This window comes from Rhinatrema bivittatum, chromosome 2 (genome assembly GCF_901001135.1).
Source record: "Rhinatrema bivittatum chromosome 2, aRhiBiv1.1, whole genome shotgun sequence".
In the NCBI taxonomy this organism is placed as follows: Eukaryota; Metazoa; Chordata; class Amphibia; order Gymnophiona; family Rhinatrematidae; genus Rhinatrema; species Rhinatrema bivittatum.
In genome coordinates, this window is record NC_042616.1 from 261,852,309 (window position 1) to 261,873,498 (window position 21,190).

At 42.9% G+C, this 21,190-nt stretch overlaps 1 protein-coding gene across 3 annotated transcripts in view; it reads right to left on the bottom strand.

Annotated features, from left to right (window-relative positions):
• The window catches only part of RARB (retinoic acid receptor beta), a 399,229-nt gene that overhangs the window by 119,392 nt on the left and 258,647 nt on the right, over positions 1-21,190 (bottom strand). For all 3 annotated transcript variants that reach the window (XM_029589452.1, XM_029589450.1, XM_029589449.1), the window contains exon 4: positions 2,459-2,619. In XM_029589452.1, coding sequence (XP_029445312.1) covers positions 2,459-2,619 — 161 coding nt within the window. The remainder of the gene's footprint in view (positions 1-2,458; positions 2,620-21,190) is intronic.

Sequence of the window (21,190 nt, forward strand, 5' to 3'; positions counted from 1 at the left end):
TGAGGGGAAAGGGGCTAGTATAGGTAAAGCTCCTGTCCAGTTTCTGTACCTATTAGTTCTGCCAGTTGGCGGTGAGAACTGACAGGGTCCTCCCTGTGATTTGGGCCAACCTCACTCCAGCACAAGTGTCCACAATTCTAACAGCTGAGAGGCATATCCATTTAGTGCACAGTAGGTAGGGAAGTCTGTATTATTGCCTCATTTGCCATTTCGCTTTTTCCTCCCCTAATGTTCAGTATCTCTTGAATAAACTCCTTACATCTAAGGGTCTAGGAGGCTTCCCTTTTAAGAATCACTTATATAATCTCCTGAGATAAGGCCATAGCAGAAAGATGAAATGACTTCTTTGCTTCAGTGTTTACTGAAGAGGATATTGGGGAGATACCCGTATCGGAGAAGGTTTTCATGGGTAATGATTCAGATTAACTGAACCAAATCACGGTGAACCTAGAAGATGTGGTAGGCCTGATTGACAAACTGAAGAGTAGTAAATCACCTGGACCGGATGGTATACACCCCAGGGTTTTGAAAGAACTCAAAAATTAAATTTCAGATCTATTAGTTAAAATTTGTAACCTATCATTAAAATCATTCATTGTACCTGAAGACTGGAAGGAGGCTAATGTAACCCCAATATTTAAAAAGGGCTCCAGGGGTGATCTGGGACCAGTTAGCCTGACTTCAGAGCCAGGAAAAATAATGGAAAGTGTTCTAAAGATCATAATCACAGAACATATAGAAAGACGTGGTTTAATGGAACAAAGTCAGCATGGCTTTACCCAAGGCAAGTCTTGCCTCACAAATCTGCTTCACTTTTTTGAAGGGGTTAATAAACGTAGATATAGATCAACTAGTAGATATAGTGTATTTGGATTTTCAGAAGGCATTTCACAAAGTTCCTCATGAGAGGCTTCTGAGAAAAGTAAAAAGTCATGAGATAGGTGGCGAAGTCCTTTCGTGGATTACAAACTGGTTAAATGACAGGAAACAGAGAGTAGGATTAAATGGACAATTTTCTCAGTGAAAAAGGGTATACAGTGGAGTGCCTCAAGGATCTGTACTAGGACCTGTGCTTTTCAATATATTTATAAATGATCTTTTTCACTCAACGCACAATTAAACTCTGGAATTTGTTGCCAGAGGATATGGTTAGTGCAGTTAGTATAGCTGTGTTTAAAAAAGAATTGGATAAGTTCTTGGAGGAGAAGTCCATTACCTGCTATTAATTGAGTTGTCTTAGAAAATAGCCACTGCTATTACTAGCAACGGTAACATGGAATAGACTTAGTTTTTGGGTACTTGCCAGGTTCTTATGGCCTGGATTGGCCACTGTTAGAAACAGGATGCTGGGCTTGATGGACCCTTGGTCTGACCCAGTATGGCATGTTCTTATGTTCTTATGAGTGAGGTAATCAAATTTGCAGATGATACAAAATTATTCAGAGTAGTTAAATCACAAGCGAATTGGGATAAATTGCAGGAGGACCTTGTGAGACTGGAAAATTGGGCATCCGAATGGCAGACAAAATTTAATGTGGATAAGTGCAAGGTGATGCATATAGGGAAAAATAACCCAAGCTATAGTTACATGATGTTAGGTTCCATATTAGCGGCTACCGCCCAGGAAAGAGATCTAGACATCATAGTGGATAATACTTTGAAATCGTCGGCTCAGTGTGCTGCAGCAGTCAAAAAAGCAAACAGAATGTTAGGAATTATTAGGAAGGGAATGGTGAATAAAACGGAGGATGTCATAATGCCTCTGTATCGCTCTATGGTGAGACTGCACCTTGAATACTGTGTTCAATTCTGGTTGCCGCATCTCAAGAAAGATATAGTTATGTTGTAGAAGGTACAGAGAAGGGCGAACAAAATAATAAAGGGGATGGAACAGCTCCCTTATGAGGAAAGACTAAAGAGGTTAGGACTGTTCAGCTTGGAGAAGAGACAGCTGAGGGGGATATGATAGAGGTCTTTAAAATCATGAGAGGTCTAGAACGAGTAAATGTGAATCAGTTATTTACTCTTTCGGATAATAGAAGGACTAGGGGGCACTCCATGAAGTTAGCATGGGGCACATTTAAAACTAATCGGAGAAAATATTTTTTCACTCATCGCACAATTAAGCTCTGGAATTTGTTGCCAGGGGATGTGGTTAGTGCAGTTAGTATAACTGGGTTTAAAAAAGGTTTGGATAAGTTCTTGAATGGAGAAGTCCATTAACTGCTATTAATCAAGTCTACTTAGAAAATAGCCACTGCTATTATTAGTATCAATAACTTGGGATATACTTAGTGTTTGGGTACTTGCCAGGATTTTATGGCCTGGATTGGCCACTGTTGGAAACAGGATGCTGGGCTTCATGGACTCTTGGTCTGACCCAGTATGGCAGTTTCCTATGTTCTTAGATTCCTGTTTTATTTATTTACAGGAGGGGGTCCTGTACTCATGCACTTACCGTGGTGTACTTGCCCAGCTGACACAGAGAGGGGAAGGTTTCCTGATGAGCTTTGCGAATTTTCTCAGTAAGATCATCCAGCTCTGCTGTCATTTCATAGCTTTCTGTACATTCTTGTTTTGAAGTCTCCTTCTTCTTTTTGTTTCTGTCATTTCTGACTGCTGCAGATGAGAAAGAGGGCAGTTCAAATATTGTTAATATTATTTGATACCTTGCTAGGTGTTTTCTAGAAAATGTCACTACAGATGTATTTTTTTTTTACAGACTGCAGTGATATGAATAAAGAATGGATGAGAGGCTACTGCAGCAACAGTATGCATAATGGTATTAATTCCCAAACTATTCTCTTTCAAATAAATAATATCACATGTTCATGTAAGTAAGTAAGTAAGTAAGTAAGTAAGTAAATAAATAAATAAATAAATATATACGTATATAATGTATTGTTGTGAGGATTATTGATTTGTTGGGTAAGAGACTATTACCACTATCAAAAGTCCAGACAGCAAACTTTCCAAAAATGAGCAAAAAAGGCAATATAAACCCCAAAATAGAGCAAATAAATAAGCAATAAGAGGCAAAAAACTAGGAAAGTAATAGTAAATGACAGCAGGTCACTACCAATCGGTCATCCAGTCTGCCCAGTTATTCACTACACTACTAAGAGTTTATTCCAGCTGCCATCCATAGAAGCTAGACCGCTTGTAGGATCTTACTCCTTTTCCAGATAAGATTTATGTCTTTCTCTTAGCTTTTCCACCATTCTGAGTAGATCAACATACAAGTTCCAATACTTAATCCAAAACCCAGGCCTTCCTACTTCCCATGGCTTCCTACCAAGCTTTGTAATAATCTATCAGCTACCAAAACTAGTTAGGATATTTCCAGAGCATCTGGTTACATATGTCCTATGGCAGGGGTAGATAACTCTGGTCCTCGAGTGCCACAAACCGGTCGGGTTTTCAGGATATCCACAATGAATCTGCATCAGAGAGATTTGTATGTACCGCCTCCACTGCAAATATATAGTTGCTTATCCCTGTACAATGGCCTTGCTGGATACAATTACTAACATGGTTGGTATTTGCAGAATTGTGGCCTGTTGGTTTGAACCCCAGCTACTCTGCAATTTGCAGTGTCATTAGGTTGTGCTTCTTTTTAATCTGTTTCTTTTGTGTTCATCACCTTGCTGGCTGATACCTGCCTACCACAAACCTTGCTGGACAATACCTGGCCAGCACAAACCTGTTGGCATTGACCCACTTTGGTTTCTGGTGACTTGTAGCTTACTGGTTCCATCCTGGCTAACCCACGACACATGGAGTCATGTTTTCTTTATTTGACCTTTGTTTTCTCCTTTTCACCTCTCCCTTTGCCTCTACTCTCAAGGGAGTGAAAGTGTGTTTTTGCAATACTGTGCCCTACAAGTCCTGTTTTTACCATTGTCCTCTATATCTGCCTAAGTAATCTTAAATTCTGTCAAAGTACTGGTTTCTACTGTCTCTGCTGGTAGGTTAATTCTACCACTGTCTCAATAAAGAGGTACTTTTTTTTATGTTTCCTCTAACTTCATTCCTCCAATTTCATATCAAGACCCAGTGGCGTGGTAAGGGGGGGGGTAGGGTGCTAGGAGTGACAATAGGGGGAGGGCTGCCATTGCCGCCAGCATATAGGAAGGTCCTGCAGTGGCACAGAGAAGTGACGTGCTAGCAGAGTTCCCACTCCCTACCAGCAAAAGTGAAGTCCTATGGAAGAAGAGGCCAGAGACAGATGAAGAAGAGGCCTGGTGGTGCCGCTGGCATTTCCCGGAGCCACCGGCAGAAGAAGGGGTCCTGCAGTGCTGCTGGCATTTCCCAGAGCTGGCAGCAGAAGAAGAGGCTATGCTGTGCAGGCAGCGGCCGAAGAAGAGGTCCAAAATGTAAGTGAGAATGCGAGAGACTGGCTCTGTGAAAGTGAGTGCCAGTGTAAGAGAGGGTGTGTGTGTGAGTGTGTATGAGAGGGTGACAGTATATAAAAGTGAGTGAGGGTGTGCCTGTGTGTATATATATGAAAGGGAGCCTGTGTGTGTGTGTATAGGAGGGTACATATGTGTGAGAAGGTGTGTGTGTGAGAGAGACAGGAATCGTGTGTGAGATATACAGAGGAAGTGTTGTGTGTGTGTGAGAGAGAGAGAGAGAGAGAGAGATGAAGGAAATGTGTGTCTGTCTCACACACACCCACTCAAGCTCCCTCTGTCTCTCACCAAGCGTGTATGTGTGTGTGAAACACGGGGAGCATATTTTGTGTGTGTGTATCCCCAGTCCACGACAATTTCAGGGTGACAGATATGAAGAGAGAGGGATTTTTAAAATCCTTATTAGTTTTAATTACTAAGTGTTATTTGATGTCTGCTGTTTTGAAATATTTTATTGATGTTTAGGAAATTTTTAAAACTTTGTACAGGAACTTCTAATTATTGAATATTATTCTATTCATCAGCTATTTTGAAAATTACATTTTTTAGTATAATTTTACTATTCTGCTTGATTTATATTTCTAGATTGTATGGTTTTGAGGAATAGTGATTTTCTGCTTTTCCATTGTTGCACTACATACAGAATCTGGCTTGTGATTTCCAGTTCAGTTTTTGTCTGCATGTGTGTGTGTTAGTGCATGAGTGAGAGAGACACACAGAGGAAGCCTGCATGTGTGTGTGTGTGTTAGCATATGAGAGAGAGACACACAGAGGAAGCTTGTATATGTGTGTGTTAGCATGTGAGAAAGAGAGACTGAATGAGGCATGTGTGTGTGAGCAAGAGAGATAGAGGAAGCGAGTCTGTGTGTGTGAGAAAGAGAGAGTGAGGAAGCATGAGTGTGTATGAAAAAGACAGATAGAGGAAGCGTATTTATCTATATGAGAAAGAGAGAGGCACAGAGGAAGTGTGTGTTTTGTCTCTCACCACACACTCACACACACACACACACACGTTTCCTCTGTCTCTTGCCAAGCATGTGTATATGTGTGTGTGTGTGTGTGAGAGAGAGAGAGACAGGGAGCATATTGTGTGTGTGTGTGTGTGTGTGTGTGTGTGCATGCATGCCCCCAATCTATGACAATCTTAGGATGACAAATATGGAGAACGGGAGATATTTAAAATCCTTATTAGTTTTAATTGTTGGGTGTTATTTGATGTGGCTGCTGTTTTGAAATATTTTATTGATGTTTAGGAAATTTTAAAATTATATTTCTCGAATCAAATAACATCCTTTTCCCTAACCAGTTTGGTTTTAGAAAACATTTTAATACCGAAACCCTACTAATTGCTCTAACTGATACAGTGCTTAGGGGTTTTGACACTGGGCAAAGTTATTTCATAGTACTGTTAGACTTATTGGCAGCCTTTGATACAGTAGATCACAATATTCTACTTAATCGTCTGATAGAAATAGGAATTACAGATACTGTCCTTAAATTGTTTACTTCTTTTCCCAGTAAATGCTCTTTTCAAGTGAAAATTAAAAATTCTGTATCTAATAACATTCCGCTAGACACCGGGGTCCCACAGGGGTCGGCACTTTCAGCCACGCTTTTTAACATCTATTTATTACCGGTCTGTCACTTACTTACAGGACTAGGCCTAAACTTTTATATTTACGCTGATGATATTCAGGTTCTTGCCCCATTGAAGACACTGTTGAAAAAACGTTTAAGACTATTGTATATTTAACAGCTATAAAACAACTTCTTTTACATATAAAACTAGTTTTCAACATGGACAAAACTGAAATTTTACTGTTAGAAAGGAAATGTAGAAATGAAGAAACTCCCTCATTAGTATTTGAGAATAACATTAAAATAAAACCGACCGCATTTGTAAAAGATCTTGGAATAATCATAGACACAGAACTTAATCTTAAACAATATATATCCCACTAAACTGAGAAACGGCTATTATAAACTCCTCACGTTGCGAAGGTTAAAACCATTACTCGAAAAGGATGATTTTAGGACAGTACTTCAATCTTTGATTTTTTCTAAAATCGACTGCTGCAATTCATTGTTTCTAGGACTCCCACTATCTACAACCCGTCCCTTTCAAGTTTTACAGAATGCCACTGCTAGAGTGTTGACTGGGAGTAAAAAATGTGGCCACATCACACCTGTTTTAATTTCACTTCACTGGTTACCAATCAAATACCGCATACAATATAAAACTGCCTGCATTTTATATAACATTATTTATGGTGAAAAAACAGAATGGCTCAATACGGCAATCTGCTTATATATTCCTCAAAGAAACCTTAGGTCGGCAAATAAGGGCTTATTAACAATTCCATCATTAAGGTCAGCACACCTTAGTCAGGTACGAGAGCGAGCAATATCAATAGCCAGCCCTAAACTTTGGAACACACTCCCAACCCAGATAAGACTACAAACAGACAACAAGAAATTTAAGAATGAGCTTAAGACATGGCTTTTCGGCTGTGCATATGCAGACCAAAATTAAGAAATGATTTTATACTCGCTGTTTTAGGAAACTTTTAACTTTATTGCTCACTTTTCTTTTAATGGTCGTAATTTATATTATAGCCGCTTAATTTTAGATTTTATGGTTTTAGTTTTTGTACTATTTCTTAATTATGTATTATTTTATAGTTATTTATTTACTAGTATGTTGACTTTATTAATGAGTTACTGTATTTTCTTTTTACTTTCATTGTCTTGTTAACTGTTGTGAAGGTCCTACTGATGCGACGATATATAAAAAACCAATAAACTAGAAACTGGTTGCCAAAAGAAATATGCGCCTCAGGTGCCAAATACTTTAGCTATGCCACTATCAAGACCTCTTGTCCTAGAAATTTCTTTCCTATGGAAAATTTCACCTTCCTATAATTAATGAAGCCTTTCAAATGTTGGAATGCTTCTATCATCTCACCCCTGTCCCTTCTTTCCTCCAATGAGTATGTTTTGGGTGTCTTTTTAGAGTTTGTATTGCAGCTTTATATCATTTTAATAGCCTTTTTTGAACCTTTTCCATCTTTTTAATATCCTTGTGAAGGTACAGCTTTCAGAACTGGACAAAGTACTCAAGGTAGGTTCTCACTAGTGATCTATACAAGGGAAATATTACTTCCTTTTACTTACTGATAAAAATAACAAATCAAAAAAAAAGAATCTAGCTTTCCTTTGGTTCATAAAAACTTGTTGGTGCTTAAGTTTTCTGAATATTTTTCTACTCCTGTGTGTGTGCATGTGTACATGCACACGCACACACACACACAGATATCATACTATATGCTTTAAAGGGATTATTTATTAAATGGCGCTAAAGTTTTAACTTGTATTATACACCTTTAACACACATTAAGATGGTGTTAACGTTAAAAACATTTACAGTGGGGGTTTTAACACATTTCTTTAATTAAATAAATATTTTTGCATTAATATTTAAATATGCTGACAAATATGCTAATCAGTTCACTTTAATGTAACATGGATGGCACTAATGAAAAAAGAAGCATTGATGTGGCCTTCAATGTCAAATGCTAACCACACCCCAAGAGGTATGTAAAATATTTTTTGAGAGCATGGGCAGACTAATACATCTACTCATCTCTGATCTCCCCCATTTTCCTTAAGGAGCCATCAGCAGCCCCTAAGTGACCTCCTGTCTCTCGGGAGCATTAATCCCCCCGCTCCTGAAGTGTTAAGTCCTCCGCTTCTGGAGAAGAATCTCCCCACCCTGAGCGTAATGAGCCTCCTGCAAAAGCAGAAGTCCACAGCCACAGCACACCCCATGTGGGGCAAAGGTGCTACTATAAGCTACAATCCTTGTGCTTTTTTTGTTTGTTTCAGACTCATAGGGACCTAGCCCTGGTCTGAAGCTACCGGTAGTTGAAAAATTAAGTTTAGTCAGTGCTCAGAGCTAGGATTTTGTTTTATGAGTTGTTGTTTTTTTTAATGTGGTTCTGGAGAAAAAGAGACTCTTAGGTGTGAGCCAATTAGTTTGCAGTCAGCCTGCTTTCAAACTGGGTGCCTATGCAACCTGCCACACCCAGCAACCTGTGCTGCTTCTAAACTCTGCAGCAGTCCTTAAATTTTTTTTTTTTTAATTTTTTTTTTTTTTTTTTCATTAAATGAGTTGTTTTATTAAAGAGACAACAAAACAGGAAACATCGTGGAACAAGCTCATGTACAGATCACCCACAGAACAACAGAAGATTGTCAGTACAAATTGTAAAAGAGCAACATACTGTTATATCATGTATAAAATGAAAACCCCAAGATCAATGTGTACCTGATCGTCTATGAGACATAAATAAATGAAATTATTAAATGCTTGTCCAGAACGAAAAACCACGTCTGAGTCTCCGTTTATAAGCAATCGTCTCCCCCCCCCCCCCGCTCACAGTCTAGTAGGTATTCTGCCAACATAGGATCATAAATAGCTTGGAACAGAGTCATAGTAGTCCACGGCTCAAAGAGTAAATTCTCTGGACATCAGAAAGAGATCTTGATCAGATAGTAACAGAGCATGCACGCTTCTCCATCCATATGCGATAGGGGGACCATGTGTCTCGAAACCGCCGTAAAGTCCTCCGAAGTTTTGCTGTAATTTCTGCCATATGATAGATATGGTCCAATTTTACTTGTATTTCCGCTAGTGTGGGAGTAGTAGTAGTTTTCCATTTCCTGGCTATTTCAGTTCTGGTGGCGGTACAAATATAGGTCACTAACCTATTGTGACCCTCCTGCCGCAAAGGCAGTGGAATGCCTAACAAGGCATGTTTCGGTAGTAGTTCCACTGTGACTCCACACAGTTGTTGGATCCATGTGTCCACCGCCTGCCACACCGGGCGGAGTACAGGACAAGTCCACCACATATGAAAATAGCTGCCCTCCCTCTGACATCCCCTCCAACACATGTCAGAGATATGAGATGACATACAGTGCAGTCGAACTGGATAATAGTACCATCTATAAAACATCTTCAGGGTATTCTCTAGCAACGATGAGGCAATTAATCCTTTACCCAGGCCCAATATTATCCCTTCCCATTCCGAGAGTGAAAAGGTACAGTGTAAATCACATTCCCAAGCCAACATGGCCTTCGTTTTCACCCACGGTTCCAGTCCCAGCAGATTATACAACCCGGACAGCAACTTAAACGCAAAATCTGCCTTCTGACATAGCTTCTCATACTCAGATTTCCCCATTTGTATATGTATAGATAACTGCGATGTGCGCGCGTAGTGACATAATTGTAAGTAAAAGAAGACATCTCCCTCCTCTAGACCGAACCTCAGTTGTAGATCCTGAAATGAAAGCATACCTGTGGAACCCAGGATCTGTCCCCAGTAGCGTATACCTCTAGCCTGCCATCGGAAGGCTGCCCGACTCCCATATCCGGGTGTAAAAGCCTTATTGGCATATAGATAGGTGGAAGCATGATATTCGCGGGTCCCCAGGACCAGACCCTTCCTAGACCACCAAAATTGTAGATCCAAGACTATAGTCGGGGGCACTAGAGTCTCAGGATTTATCAGCCAAGTACCCCTTGGTTGCCACAAAAAGCTACACAGAGGTATCTCCCCTAATAATTGTTGACCAAAACGGAACCACTGCTTAGGATTAGCTTGTTTATGCCACTCCGCTAAGGATTTAAAACGTGCGGCCATATAGTATTTCTCTAAATTGGGTACTCCCAGACCACCCCGTTTTCTATGTCTGTATAGGGTGTTTCGAGCAATACGAGGACGCTTGCCACCCCAAATATACACCAAAAGCCTCTTTTGCCATTGGACTAAACTATGGCGGGGTATGGCAATCGGTAAGGTTTGGAACAAATACAGCAGCTTAGGGAGCACGGTCATTTTGACGGCGGCTATCCTGCCCAGCCAAGAAATGCTATATCTATTCCATTCCTCCAGCTCCCTAAGTATTGAGGACCACAGCTTACCATAGTTGAGGGGGAATAGATCTTGAGAAGCACTAACATACACTCCCAAGTATTTTAATTTGCCATGTGCCCATTTAAAGCGAAACTGCTGCTTAAGGAGCTGTTCAGAGGAGCCAGAGAGGGTAATATTTAAAATCTCAGACTTTTCCCAATTGAGCCGAAAGCCCGAGACACTACTAAACTCCTCCAAAGCCCTTGTCAAGTGGGGAAGAGATGACTCAGGATGGGTTACAAGTAACAAAATGTCGTCTGCGAACAGAGACAATTTGGAGGAGAACTCTCCCTCCTTCACTCCCTGTATATCTGCATGATTCCTTACCAAATTAGCAAAGGGTTCTAAAAATATTGCAAAAAGCAAAGGGGACAGTGGACAACCCTGTCGGGTGCCTCGCCTCACCGGGAAGGTAGGAGAGTATCCCCCGTTAATTTTTATACAGGCTAGCGGGTTTGAATACAACTGCTGGATCCATTGGATAAAATTGTCACCAATGTTCAATTTCCGCAACAGTGCGAAGAGATATGGCCAGTGCACCATATCAAATGCCTTCTCGGCGTCAATCGCCAAGGCCACTGCCGGAATGTTGTGCTTTTTTACCCACCAGAATAAGTCAATGATCTTGCGAACATTATCACTAGCTTGCCTACCGGGAATAAACCCCGCTTGGTCAGGATGTATAATCTGGCCGATGAAACTGTTCAAACGTGTCGCCAGTATTTTTGCTAAAATTTTGAGGTCAATATTTATGAGGGAGATGGGTCTATAAGAACCACAAACTGTAGGGTCCCTACCCGGTTTGGCAAGTATCGTAATGCCGGCTGTGTTAGCCGCATCCGAGAGTGACGTCCCTTCTTTTAGCGCTGAAAACACTTTGGCCAGGACAGGAGCTAGCCGTGAGGCGAAGGTTTGGTAAAACCTGCCCGTATAACCGTCAATACCTGGCGATTTTCCGGGTTTAAGAGATCGAATAGCAGTAATGATTTCTTGCTCAGTAATATCCTTATTCAGGAGACGTTGGTGGGATTCCTCTAGCCCGAGTACCTGGGACGCCTCTAAATATTTGTCAATCTCCCCGAGACTGATATCCTTATCCAGCGCATATAACTCAGAATAAAATTGATGGAAACGCCATCGGATAGACTTATTGTCCGTCAGAACCTCCCCTGCTTTGTTTTTAATCTTAATAATGGATGTTTGAGCCTGCCTCCGTTTTAAAACATTGGCCAGTACTCGTCCTGCCCGGTTCCCCCCTTCGAAATACTTTTGCTGAGTTAATCGCAATTGGTGCGCAATATGCGCTGAGTCTAACGACGCAATTTGGTTCCTAAGCTCCTGTAATTTAAAGGGGAGTGGCAGGGACGAGCTAGATTTTTTATGCAAGCTTTCTAAAGCTTTGAGCTGGGCTAACAGTTGTGCACGTTCCTGTTCCCTAAGTTTCTTTAATAATGCCCCCCTGGCAATGAGTCTACCCCTAATCACCACCTTAAGGCATTCCCAGACAACCACTGGATTAACGTCACCATTGTAAATATTCCTGTATGGCTGAGTCTACCTGAGAAACAAAATCAGAGTCATCTAGTAGAGAGTCATTGAGCCTCCAAAATTTTGTCCCTTGATCATAGTCCCGCACCTGTAATGTGAACCATATGGGAGCATGGTCTGACCACAGGATAGGCTCTATATCAATCTGTGAAACTCTAGGTAAAAGGCTAGCACTGCCCAAAAACATGTCAATTCTGGAGTAGCTAAGATGCAGCGAGGAGAAAAAAGTATAATTCCTCGAGGTAGGATTTCTGGACCTCCACATGTCCTGAAGCCCAAAGCTGCGCATCAGTGCTTTCAGGGCGTCCCTAGCTTTTTTGGGGTCTGAACTAGAGCCTACCGAGGTGTCAATCCTAGGATTTATAGTTAAATTGAAATCTCCGCCAATAATTAAGGATCCCTCCACCCGGGAGTGTAAAATTGGATGCAATGTTTGGTAGAAATCCTGCTTTTGCGAGGTGGGACCATAGATAGACACTAAGGTGTACACCTCAGACCCGATACTAAGAATGAACCTACCAGACGGGTCTTCGTAAGTGTCTTTTAATTCGAAATGGCAATCCTTTTGAATCAGATTCCCACTCCTGAGTATTTAGAAGCTACTGTGGCAGCCGCCCAGTATTGATATGGATATTTGGGATTACACAGCAGGCTCTGGTACCTCTTCCTCAGATGTGTCTCTTGTAACAGTGCTATGTCTACCCTCAGACGGTCTAGTTCTTTAAACAATAATTTCCTCTTTCTTGGGGTATTGAGCCCTTTCAAATTGAGGGAAAGAAAGTGAAAGCTAGCCATTATCAGTAAGACCTAGACTTCCCCCACAGCAAATGTGGCACCCCACCCCATGATGACTGCCCCCACACTCAACAGAAAATACCCACTCCATTCGTACATAACCATAGCGTACCCTTAACCCATCCCCCCTCCCCCTTCCCCACCCCCCACCCCCTACCTGAGCAAACCAGGGCACATCCCCATCGTGCCTGCCACCCATGAAGGAAATATAAACCACTTCCCCGATGCCCCGCTCCTGGGCTTGCCTAAAATAACTTCAAGATTACCAATCCAACACAACTAAATAACAATCGGAAGACATTTGCATCCCAATACTGGAAAATACACACAAAGAAACAGTAAGACTGTCAGTATAGGGATAATCGGTCAATCCCCTGCAACGGCTCCATGACCTAAACCTGTAAAGAAAAACGTGAAGCTCAAAAGTAAAGTCAAGCTGGGGCCTCCTCTGCACACTCCTCAGCTGAATTCCTTTGCAATCTGCGCCGTCCCTTAGTTACTCTTTGCCATCTAGGTTGAGGAGCACTTCTGGAAACAAGTCCTCCCGACTCTTTTAATACCCCTGAGGGTATCTCAACTGTGATACCTTCCAATTGTAGTATCTCAACCGCCTCTTTTACAGATTTGATGCTGTGGGTCTTGCCTTGCACCGTGAAAGCCATCCCGCCCGGGTATAGCCAGCGATATCTAATGTGAGCCTCAGTCAGCTTTGCGGTGACGCAGCGAAACTCCTGCCTTTTCTTTAAAGTAGCTGAGGAAAGATCAGCGTAGACAGCCAGATCGTGTCCTTCCCATTGCCAGGATCTCTGCCTCCGAGCTATACCAAAAATTTTTTCTTTCTGCTGGAACGAGTGGTAACAGACCACAATGTCTCTGGGCTTATTAGCTAGCCGTGGCCCTAATGTCCGGTGAGCTCTTTCCACCTTAATAATGGTATCCGTCACAGGAGCTGACTCGTTAGCTTGCTCTGTAGCTGGCACTTCATCCTGAGCCAAAAGAAATAGAGATATTTTCCTCACCACCTCCACGCAGTCTGTATAGTCCTCAGACTCAGGAACTCCCCGGATCCTTAGGTTACATCTCCTGCTGCGGTTTTCTATATCCTCCATTTTTTCTGACATAGAAAGGTAGGATTGTTGTAATTGAGCATGTTCCTTCCGCATGGCGTCCCATCCTTCTCCCTGGGTATCCAACCGCAGCTCATTTTCTTCCACGCGGCGCCCCCAACTCTGCCGTCTCCTCTTTCATACCCGCGAGCATGTCGGCAATCTCCCGCTTATATGATTTCAAGTCCTGCCGCAGTTCCCCAAACCACCTCCGCATCTCAGACCTGGACGGAGGAGAATCATCGGCTGCAATTGTTTCTTCGTGTTCTTCCTCTCGTTCCGCGAGGAGATCAGCCGCCGCCATTTTGGATTTGCCCGGGTCAGGATCGTCGTCGCCGCGGGCATAAGAAAATTTTCGCAAATCCGGCGTTTTCTTTTTAGAGGCCATTCCCCGTGTTTATATAGAGCAGGCAGGAGTCGTGGCTGTAAAGAAGCTGCACTGGAATCGGTAAATAAAGCAAGATTGCCACAGGAGCTCGAGGAGCAGTACCGAAGTGCTGCTTACATGGGGAAGTGACGTCACTTCCTCCAACTCTGCAGCAGTCCTGACTATAAATCCAGTCCTTGTTTGTAGACTGGTACAAAGAGCTGTGACTTTCAAAGGCTTTCTTGTACTGTGTCACTACTCGTTAAAATGACATCATGGGATTTGGAGATTGTAGTCATCTTGCATTCCCAAAGGTGGTTGGGGGCAACCCAAAAGAACTGCAAAACTTGATTGAGCACTGCCGCTGCTGGCTTCTTGAAGACTCTATTATTGTGATGATTTTTACTGAGGCAACTAAAAGGGCCCTTATTTGCCAGACACTCCACAGAGAAACAGAGAAGTTTGCCCAGGACTGGCTCCAGACCACAGCCCAAGAGGATTCTGAGTTCTTCCTGGAAGCACTGGAACAGAGATTTAGGGAACCGGAAATCTCACCCAGACCAGCTTCTACTGCAGCTCCTACAAAAGAACTGACACCTGCTATAAATGATATTAGTACCACTGACTGTATTAAGCCTACATCTCTATATCCGGAGCCTTTCAATGGCGCCAGAGGGCAGCTGAATAAATATCTGAACCAGTGCCATGCCTAAAAACAGCAAACCTCGCGCCACTTTGAAAATGAGGTTAGCAAAATAAAGGCAGTGAGCTATGCACTCAGAGGGGGAAACTTGTGAATGCTGGTAGCCATTAAAAGACTGCCCAACTCTACATACCTTCCAAGGGTATTTCAAAGGTTTGGAAATCTGGAGAAAATGACTATACCAACCTTTGACCCTTACTTTTGGCAGCCTGCTGGGACTCCAGCTCCTGAGCCAAATGTGATGCCAAGTGCCCAGCTGGATTCTGGTTCCAGGCTGCACCCGGCCGCAAACCTAATGCCAGACTCTGTGCCTGCTCCGCATGACCTGCCAGCAAGTGTAGAAGCTTTCCCAAGACAGAATACCCCTATCAGGGATTATTGAAGAGGTAAAATGGAGCCTGCATGAGGTCCATAAGCAGGATCAGTACCTTTGTCAGTCTTCTGGAACCTGCGAGTACAAGGATGGATTCTTCACCAGATGTGCTGGACCCTGTACCTGAGGAGAGGGCTCCAGGTGGAAAGCCTGATGAAGCATTGCACCTAAAAGGGGTGTTTCACCCAGTGCTCCAGTAACATCATATCCTGTCCCTGAAGGAGCACTTCACCTAGTGCTCTAGAGATACTGGGCCATGATCTATTGCCGGATCCAGTCCTATTCCCATAATCGTGGGTGCAGGCTGTGGGGGACTAGATAAATATGAGCTGTTGAGGAATGTTTCTTTATATGTAAACATAACTAACCATTCTGTTTTACTTTCAGAAGCCACTGGTTGAGAACTTGCTGCTGTGCAGACAGATCACAGATCCTAGGGTTGTGGCTCCTGAAGAAATACTATCCATAGGAGATATATTTCTACCTAGAATGAATGCACCCATGTTGACTGCAGGGTGTTTGTCGATATCTCCTGACAATCCCACCACTGATGGAGATAGAGTGTATCACCTGATGCCAGGTCCCGACAAAACTTTGGCAACCCAGGAGGGAGAATTCTGTCAGGGAAAAGCTATGTTTCCCGGTATTGAACCAGGGTCTGCCTGGCTCAGGGCAGGTGTGCTGTACACTGAGCCATGGGAGGGCTCAGAGAAAAGCAAAGAGCCTAGGGATAGCCAGTTATAAGGCTTCACCCCTGAGGATCCAGATTGGACTCAAACAGTGTGCTAGGACACCTCTCAGGTGCTCCCAGCATTTAGACCTATAAATTCTTACGAAGATTTGTATTAATGTGATATTGTACTGCCAAGTTGTGAAGTCTTGTCTACAATTGTATATGTGCTCTTACTGGAAAGAATCTATCGTGCTAAGTCCTGACTGATTATCTGAACTGAGAGTAAGCCTTATCCTAGTAGTTATTTACCTTATACACAGGTCGATACAGTAAACAGGCCACTCTCCTGTGTGCGTGATTTAGTATTCAAATGAGGGCTCGCGGTAAAAAGAGGTGCTACGGACACTAGCGCGTCCCTAGCGCTTCATTTTTGACAGGAGCGGCGGCTCTCAGCGAGTTTGTCAGCCGACGTTCAATTTTGCCGGCGTCGGTTGAGTGTCCGGTTTTCAACCCGCGAGCTGCGGGCTGATTTAAATTTTATTTTTTTTTAAATTATTTTTTACTTTTCGGACCTCCGACTTAATATCGCCATGATATTAAGTCAGAAGGTGTACAGAAAAGCAGTTTTTACTGCTTTTCTGTGCACTTTCCTTTGGGTAGGCGCTAATTTCTGAAAGTAAAATGTGCGGCTTGGCTGCACATTTTACTTACTGAATCACGCGGGAATAACTAATAGGCCATCAACATGCATTTGCATGTTGCGGGCACTATTAGTTTCGGGGGGGTTGGCCGCGCGTTTTTGACGCGCTATTACCCCTTACTGAATAAGGGGTAAAACTAGCACATCAAAAACGCACATCCAAACGCGGGTTAACAGTGCACTCCGCTGGAGCGCACTGTACTGTATCGGCCTGACAATGCATAAGTCATGAACTATTCTTTTGCTCACACTTCTAATAAAACTTTATTGCAAGATAAATTCCAGGTGCATGAGCTTTAGAGTTTTCAGCCTGAAGGTACTCTCCTAACATCAGCTCTGCATGGCCAGAAAGAAACTAGCTCCCTCTTACCATAAAGATTAGGCAGGGGCGTCGTTAGCACCAGGCACATGAGGCCCATGCCCCAAGTCTATAGCTCGGTGCCCCAAGTCTCAATGGCATGTAAATTTTTAAATTGAATAACGATTTAGCCTGCCAGCAGGCTGCCGCTGTATCAGCAGGATCAGGGCAATCAGAGGAAATCAAAACCGCTTGAGTTTCATTGGGGCACAGCAGAAAAAAAGGCGGCTGTTGCATCAGCCAGGCCCACGGTTGAGAGGAGGCTGCCGTGTCGGGTTTGGCCGCGCAACTGAATTCAGAATGCTATTGAACGGCTCAAGCCCTGCGCTTAGGAGATGAGGCTGCTGCATTGGGCTATGCCGCACGGTATAAGGGAGAAGACTGCTGCATTGCGCTGGGCTGCACAGCTAAAGACAGGGTGGCTGCTGCTGCCTTCACTGTGTACATTCCGGGGACAGAGAGAGAGTGTGAGTGTGAGAGTAAGTATGAGAACTTGACTGTGAGAGTATGTGTATGTGAAATAGCATGAGAGTGAGCAATAGCATGTATGAGAGCTTGTGTGTGTGTAATAGCATGTTTGAGAGTTTGAGTGTGAGCAATAGCATGTGTTAGAGTTTGTGTGTGTCTGTGAACAAGAGCATGTGAAGTGTGAGCAATAGCATGTATATGAACTAGCATGTTTGTGTGAGAAGTAGTATGTATGAGAGCTTGAGTGTGAACAATAGCATGTATGAGAGCTTGTGTATGTATGTGAGTAAATTTATGTGGGCCCAAGAAGGCTACTCTTGCTGTCTACACATCCCAGGGAGAGAGAGCATGTGTGTGCGTGACAGACAGAGCATATAAGAACATATGAGAGATTGAGAGAGCATATGAGAGTTTGTATGTGAGAGTTTGTGTGTGAGAGAATGCGTATGTGTGTGTCGAGCCCAGGAAGGAGGCTGCTGCTGCTTGCATATTCCAGGGAGAGAGAGAGAATGTGTGTGTATGTGTGGGATAGAGCATGTGAGAACATATGGGAGAGAGTATTTGTGTGTATGCGAGAGAGCATGAGAGTGTGTGTGTGTGTGTGTGTGTGAGACAGTTTATGTGAGAGAGACAGATGTGTGTGTGTGAAAGAGATAGATACTACACAGGCCCAAGGAGGAGGCTGCTGCTGCCTCTGTGTTAGAGGAAGAGGGAGAGAGAGAAAGTGTGCATGTGTATATGTATGTGAGTGTGTGAGAGAGAGAGAAAGAGAGCATATGGGAGGGAGAGAGAGAATGTTCTCACATGCTCTCTCCCATATGTTCTCACATGCGAGCATGTGTGCTGGACAGTATGTGTATGCTTGTGAGGAGAAAGTCTACATATCTTCCTCCCACTCCCCCCAGTAATCCACAATAAGCTCAGGATGACTGGAAATCAAACATTCCCAGGTATGCAGAGTGGTGGATGTTTTTTTTATCCGTATTTGTTTTAATTATTGTGTGTTATTTGATGTGTTTGCTGTTTTGAAATATTTTATTGGTGTTTGGGAAATGTGAATATTTTTTATGAGTTTTTAATTATTGGATATTATTTTTGTCAGCTGTTTTGAAATATTTGTTCTATAAGTATGGTTTTACTATCACGATGTTTTATATTTCTTGATTTTTAGTTTGATGTTTTATAGGTTTTGGTGATGATTCAGTTTTACCATTGTTCCACTGCATACAGAGTGTGGTTTGTTGTGGTTTCTAATGCAGTTTTTGTCTGCATGTTTCTGTTTATGGTCTCTTTATTCCATGGGGCCGATGCAATACAGTGCACTCAGCCGAGCGCACTGTATAACCTGCACTCCGACGTGGGTTAATTAGGGGCTAATCCACCCCCTAATGCAATAGGGGGATTAGCGCCTATTTAACCCGCGTCGGACGCGGAGTGAATGTAATAGCGCTTATCACCTGCAAATGCATGTGAATGAGCCTATTACTCATTCACTCCACATGCAAAAAAATAAATGTGCGTCTCAGATGCACATTTATCACTCAGCTATTAACGTCTGCCTGGAGCAGGCATTAATAGCTGAGCGCAGGTAGAAGAAGTACAGAAAAGCAGAAAAAACTGCTTTTCTGTACTTCTTTTTTTAAGTAAAAAAAATAATAACTCGGCAGACCGCCGAGATATGAAGACCGATGGCGGTAAACTCGGCGTCGGTTTTCATAACTGGCCATCTGCAAGCGACCCTAGCGCCTCCTTGCTAGCGTGACCCCCTAATTTGAGTATTGCATGGCACCCCCCTTGCGGGCGCCATGCACACGTTAGGAAAGAGGGTGCTGACTTTTCAGCACCCACTTCCCGCGCTTTATATTGCATCGGACCCCATGTTTGGTGAAGGTTTGTCTATGTTCTGCATGAGCGACCGGGTATGGATGTATAGCGGCCTGACTTGTTCTATTTTCCTAATAAGAGATGTATTGGTGTTTTAGGGCCTGGTGTAATATTTGTGGAGTTGCCTTTTCAAAGCTAGGGTTGTTACTGTTTGAGTGCTAGCAGTTAGAGCTGTTTTGGAATGGGAGATTTATTATATTGTATTGTAATTCAGTTTTTTGAGAGGATTCATTTAAATTGTGCTGTCTTTAATTTGATGCTGAAAACAAATTGACAAAGATTGCACAATTGAAAAATGTATACAATAATAGAACCCAAAGGTTGTATGTATGTGACTGTGTGCTGTGCTGTGTCTGGGTATCTCAGCCACCTGTTGGGAGCACCTTAAGAAAATATCAGTGAAGGGTTTGGATGATTGATGCTCTCATAATATTTCCATAACATTGGGAAAAATGAGCCATGCACCCATAATACGTGCTGTGCATACAATTTATGAAACCCTAACATCTATGCAGATTATACTCAATTATTTTTATGTTGTTTCAAATGGATTCATGAGTACCCCACTCATCATTGATGGCCCTGTTGATTCTGATGATCCATTGTTAAAACCGTTCATTGCCACTGCCCTGGGGATGCTAGAATAGAAAGAACAGAGGGACAAGAGAGAGGAGACCGGTTCACGGACAGTGGTGGCACATTTATACAATCGAGGGCAGGATCAGATGGTCAGGTTCCTCCCCGTCCCTCAGTCCTCAAGTGTCCAGTTCCAGTCTATGGTAAAAGTGGACAACCCTGTGGGGGGACAGGGGAAAGGGGGGGGAAAGGAAGGACCATGCCGCAGATCTTTGAAATATACCTAGCAATGCCCCTAAGATTAGGGGGAACCTATGACCATGGAAGAGAGAATCTGGGGATGGGTGGGGGATTTTGAGGGCCCAGAAAAACCCTTCTTAAATTTTGGGGTGGGAGATTGCTGGCTGAAAAGAAGTGAAGGGAACGCCGAAGATTAGTTTCAGTTTATTAAAATTTATGTCACACTTTCAAAAGGCATTTCAAGGCGACTTACGATATAATATTCACAATAGAAATACAAAACAAATCAAAGACATAACAACAAATAAACCTGCAATTAATACACAGCATCTGAAACGAGATTAATGTGATCTATGGCATTACACCAGGAATGAAACTAGACAGATTTAAGAGACCTTATCTGCTTCATAGTCTAGGTTTCTATAAGTAGATTCAAGGTTTTCAACCTCAGAATAGAAGATAGTGGCAGTCACAAATGAAGGAGCCCCATTCTTCAGCTTCACTTCCCTTCTGCCTTCTTAGTCCATAACGAGTGCAGTAAACAGTAGAAGGGAAGTTTATTTTTCCTCTCTCTCTCTCTCTCTTGTGCTGCAATGTTTGGGAATGAGAAGCTTCCCATCTGCTGTTCAATGGTGGAGGAGGCTGCACTGTCACTCATTCTTCAACCCTCCGCTTCCCAGTCTATTGCCCGGCCACCATTCTTCTGTATTCACCTGGCTGGCAGCGGGCACAGTCTCCCCATCCCTGCAGCTACCTCTTTTTCTCACATGATGTGGATCTTCCTAAGAAAGAAGCTCACACCAGGAGGAGAGGAGAGGAGAAGAGAGAAGCAGGAGGAAGAGGGGTAGCCCAAGTGGGCAGAGAGCTCACTCAAATTACACCCACCAGTGACTCATCAAGTTGAAAGTTATGGCTAGTGATGAGGTCAGTAAAGAATGCAAAAGCGGTGTCATGGAGCATTCAGAGAGTCAATGAGAAGAGGAAAGAACAAATGTTATGGTGGATT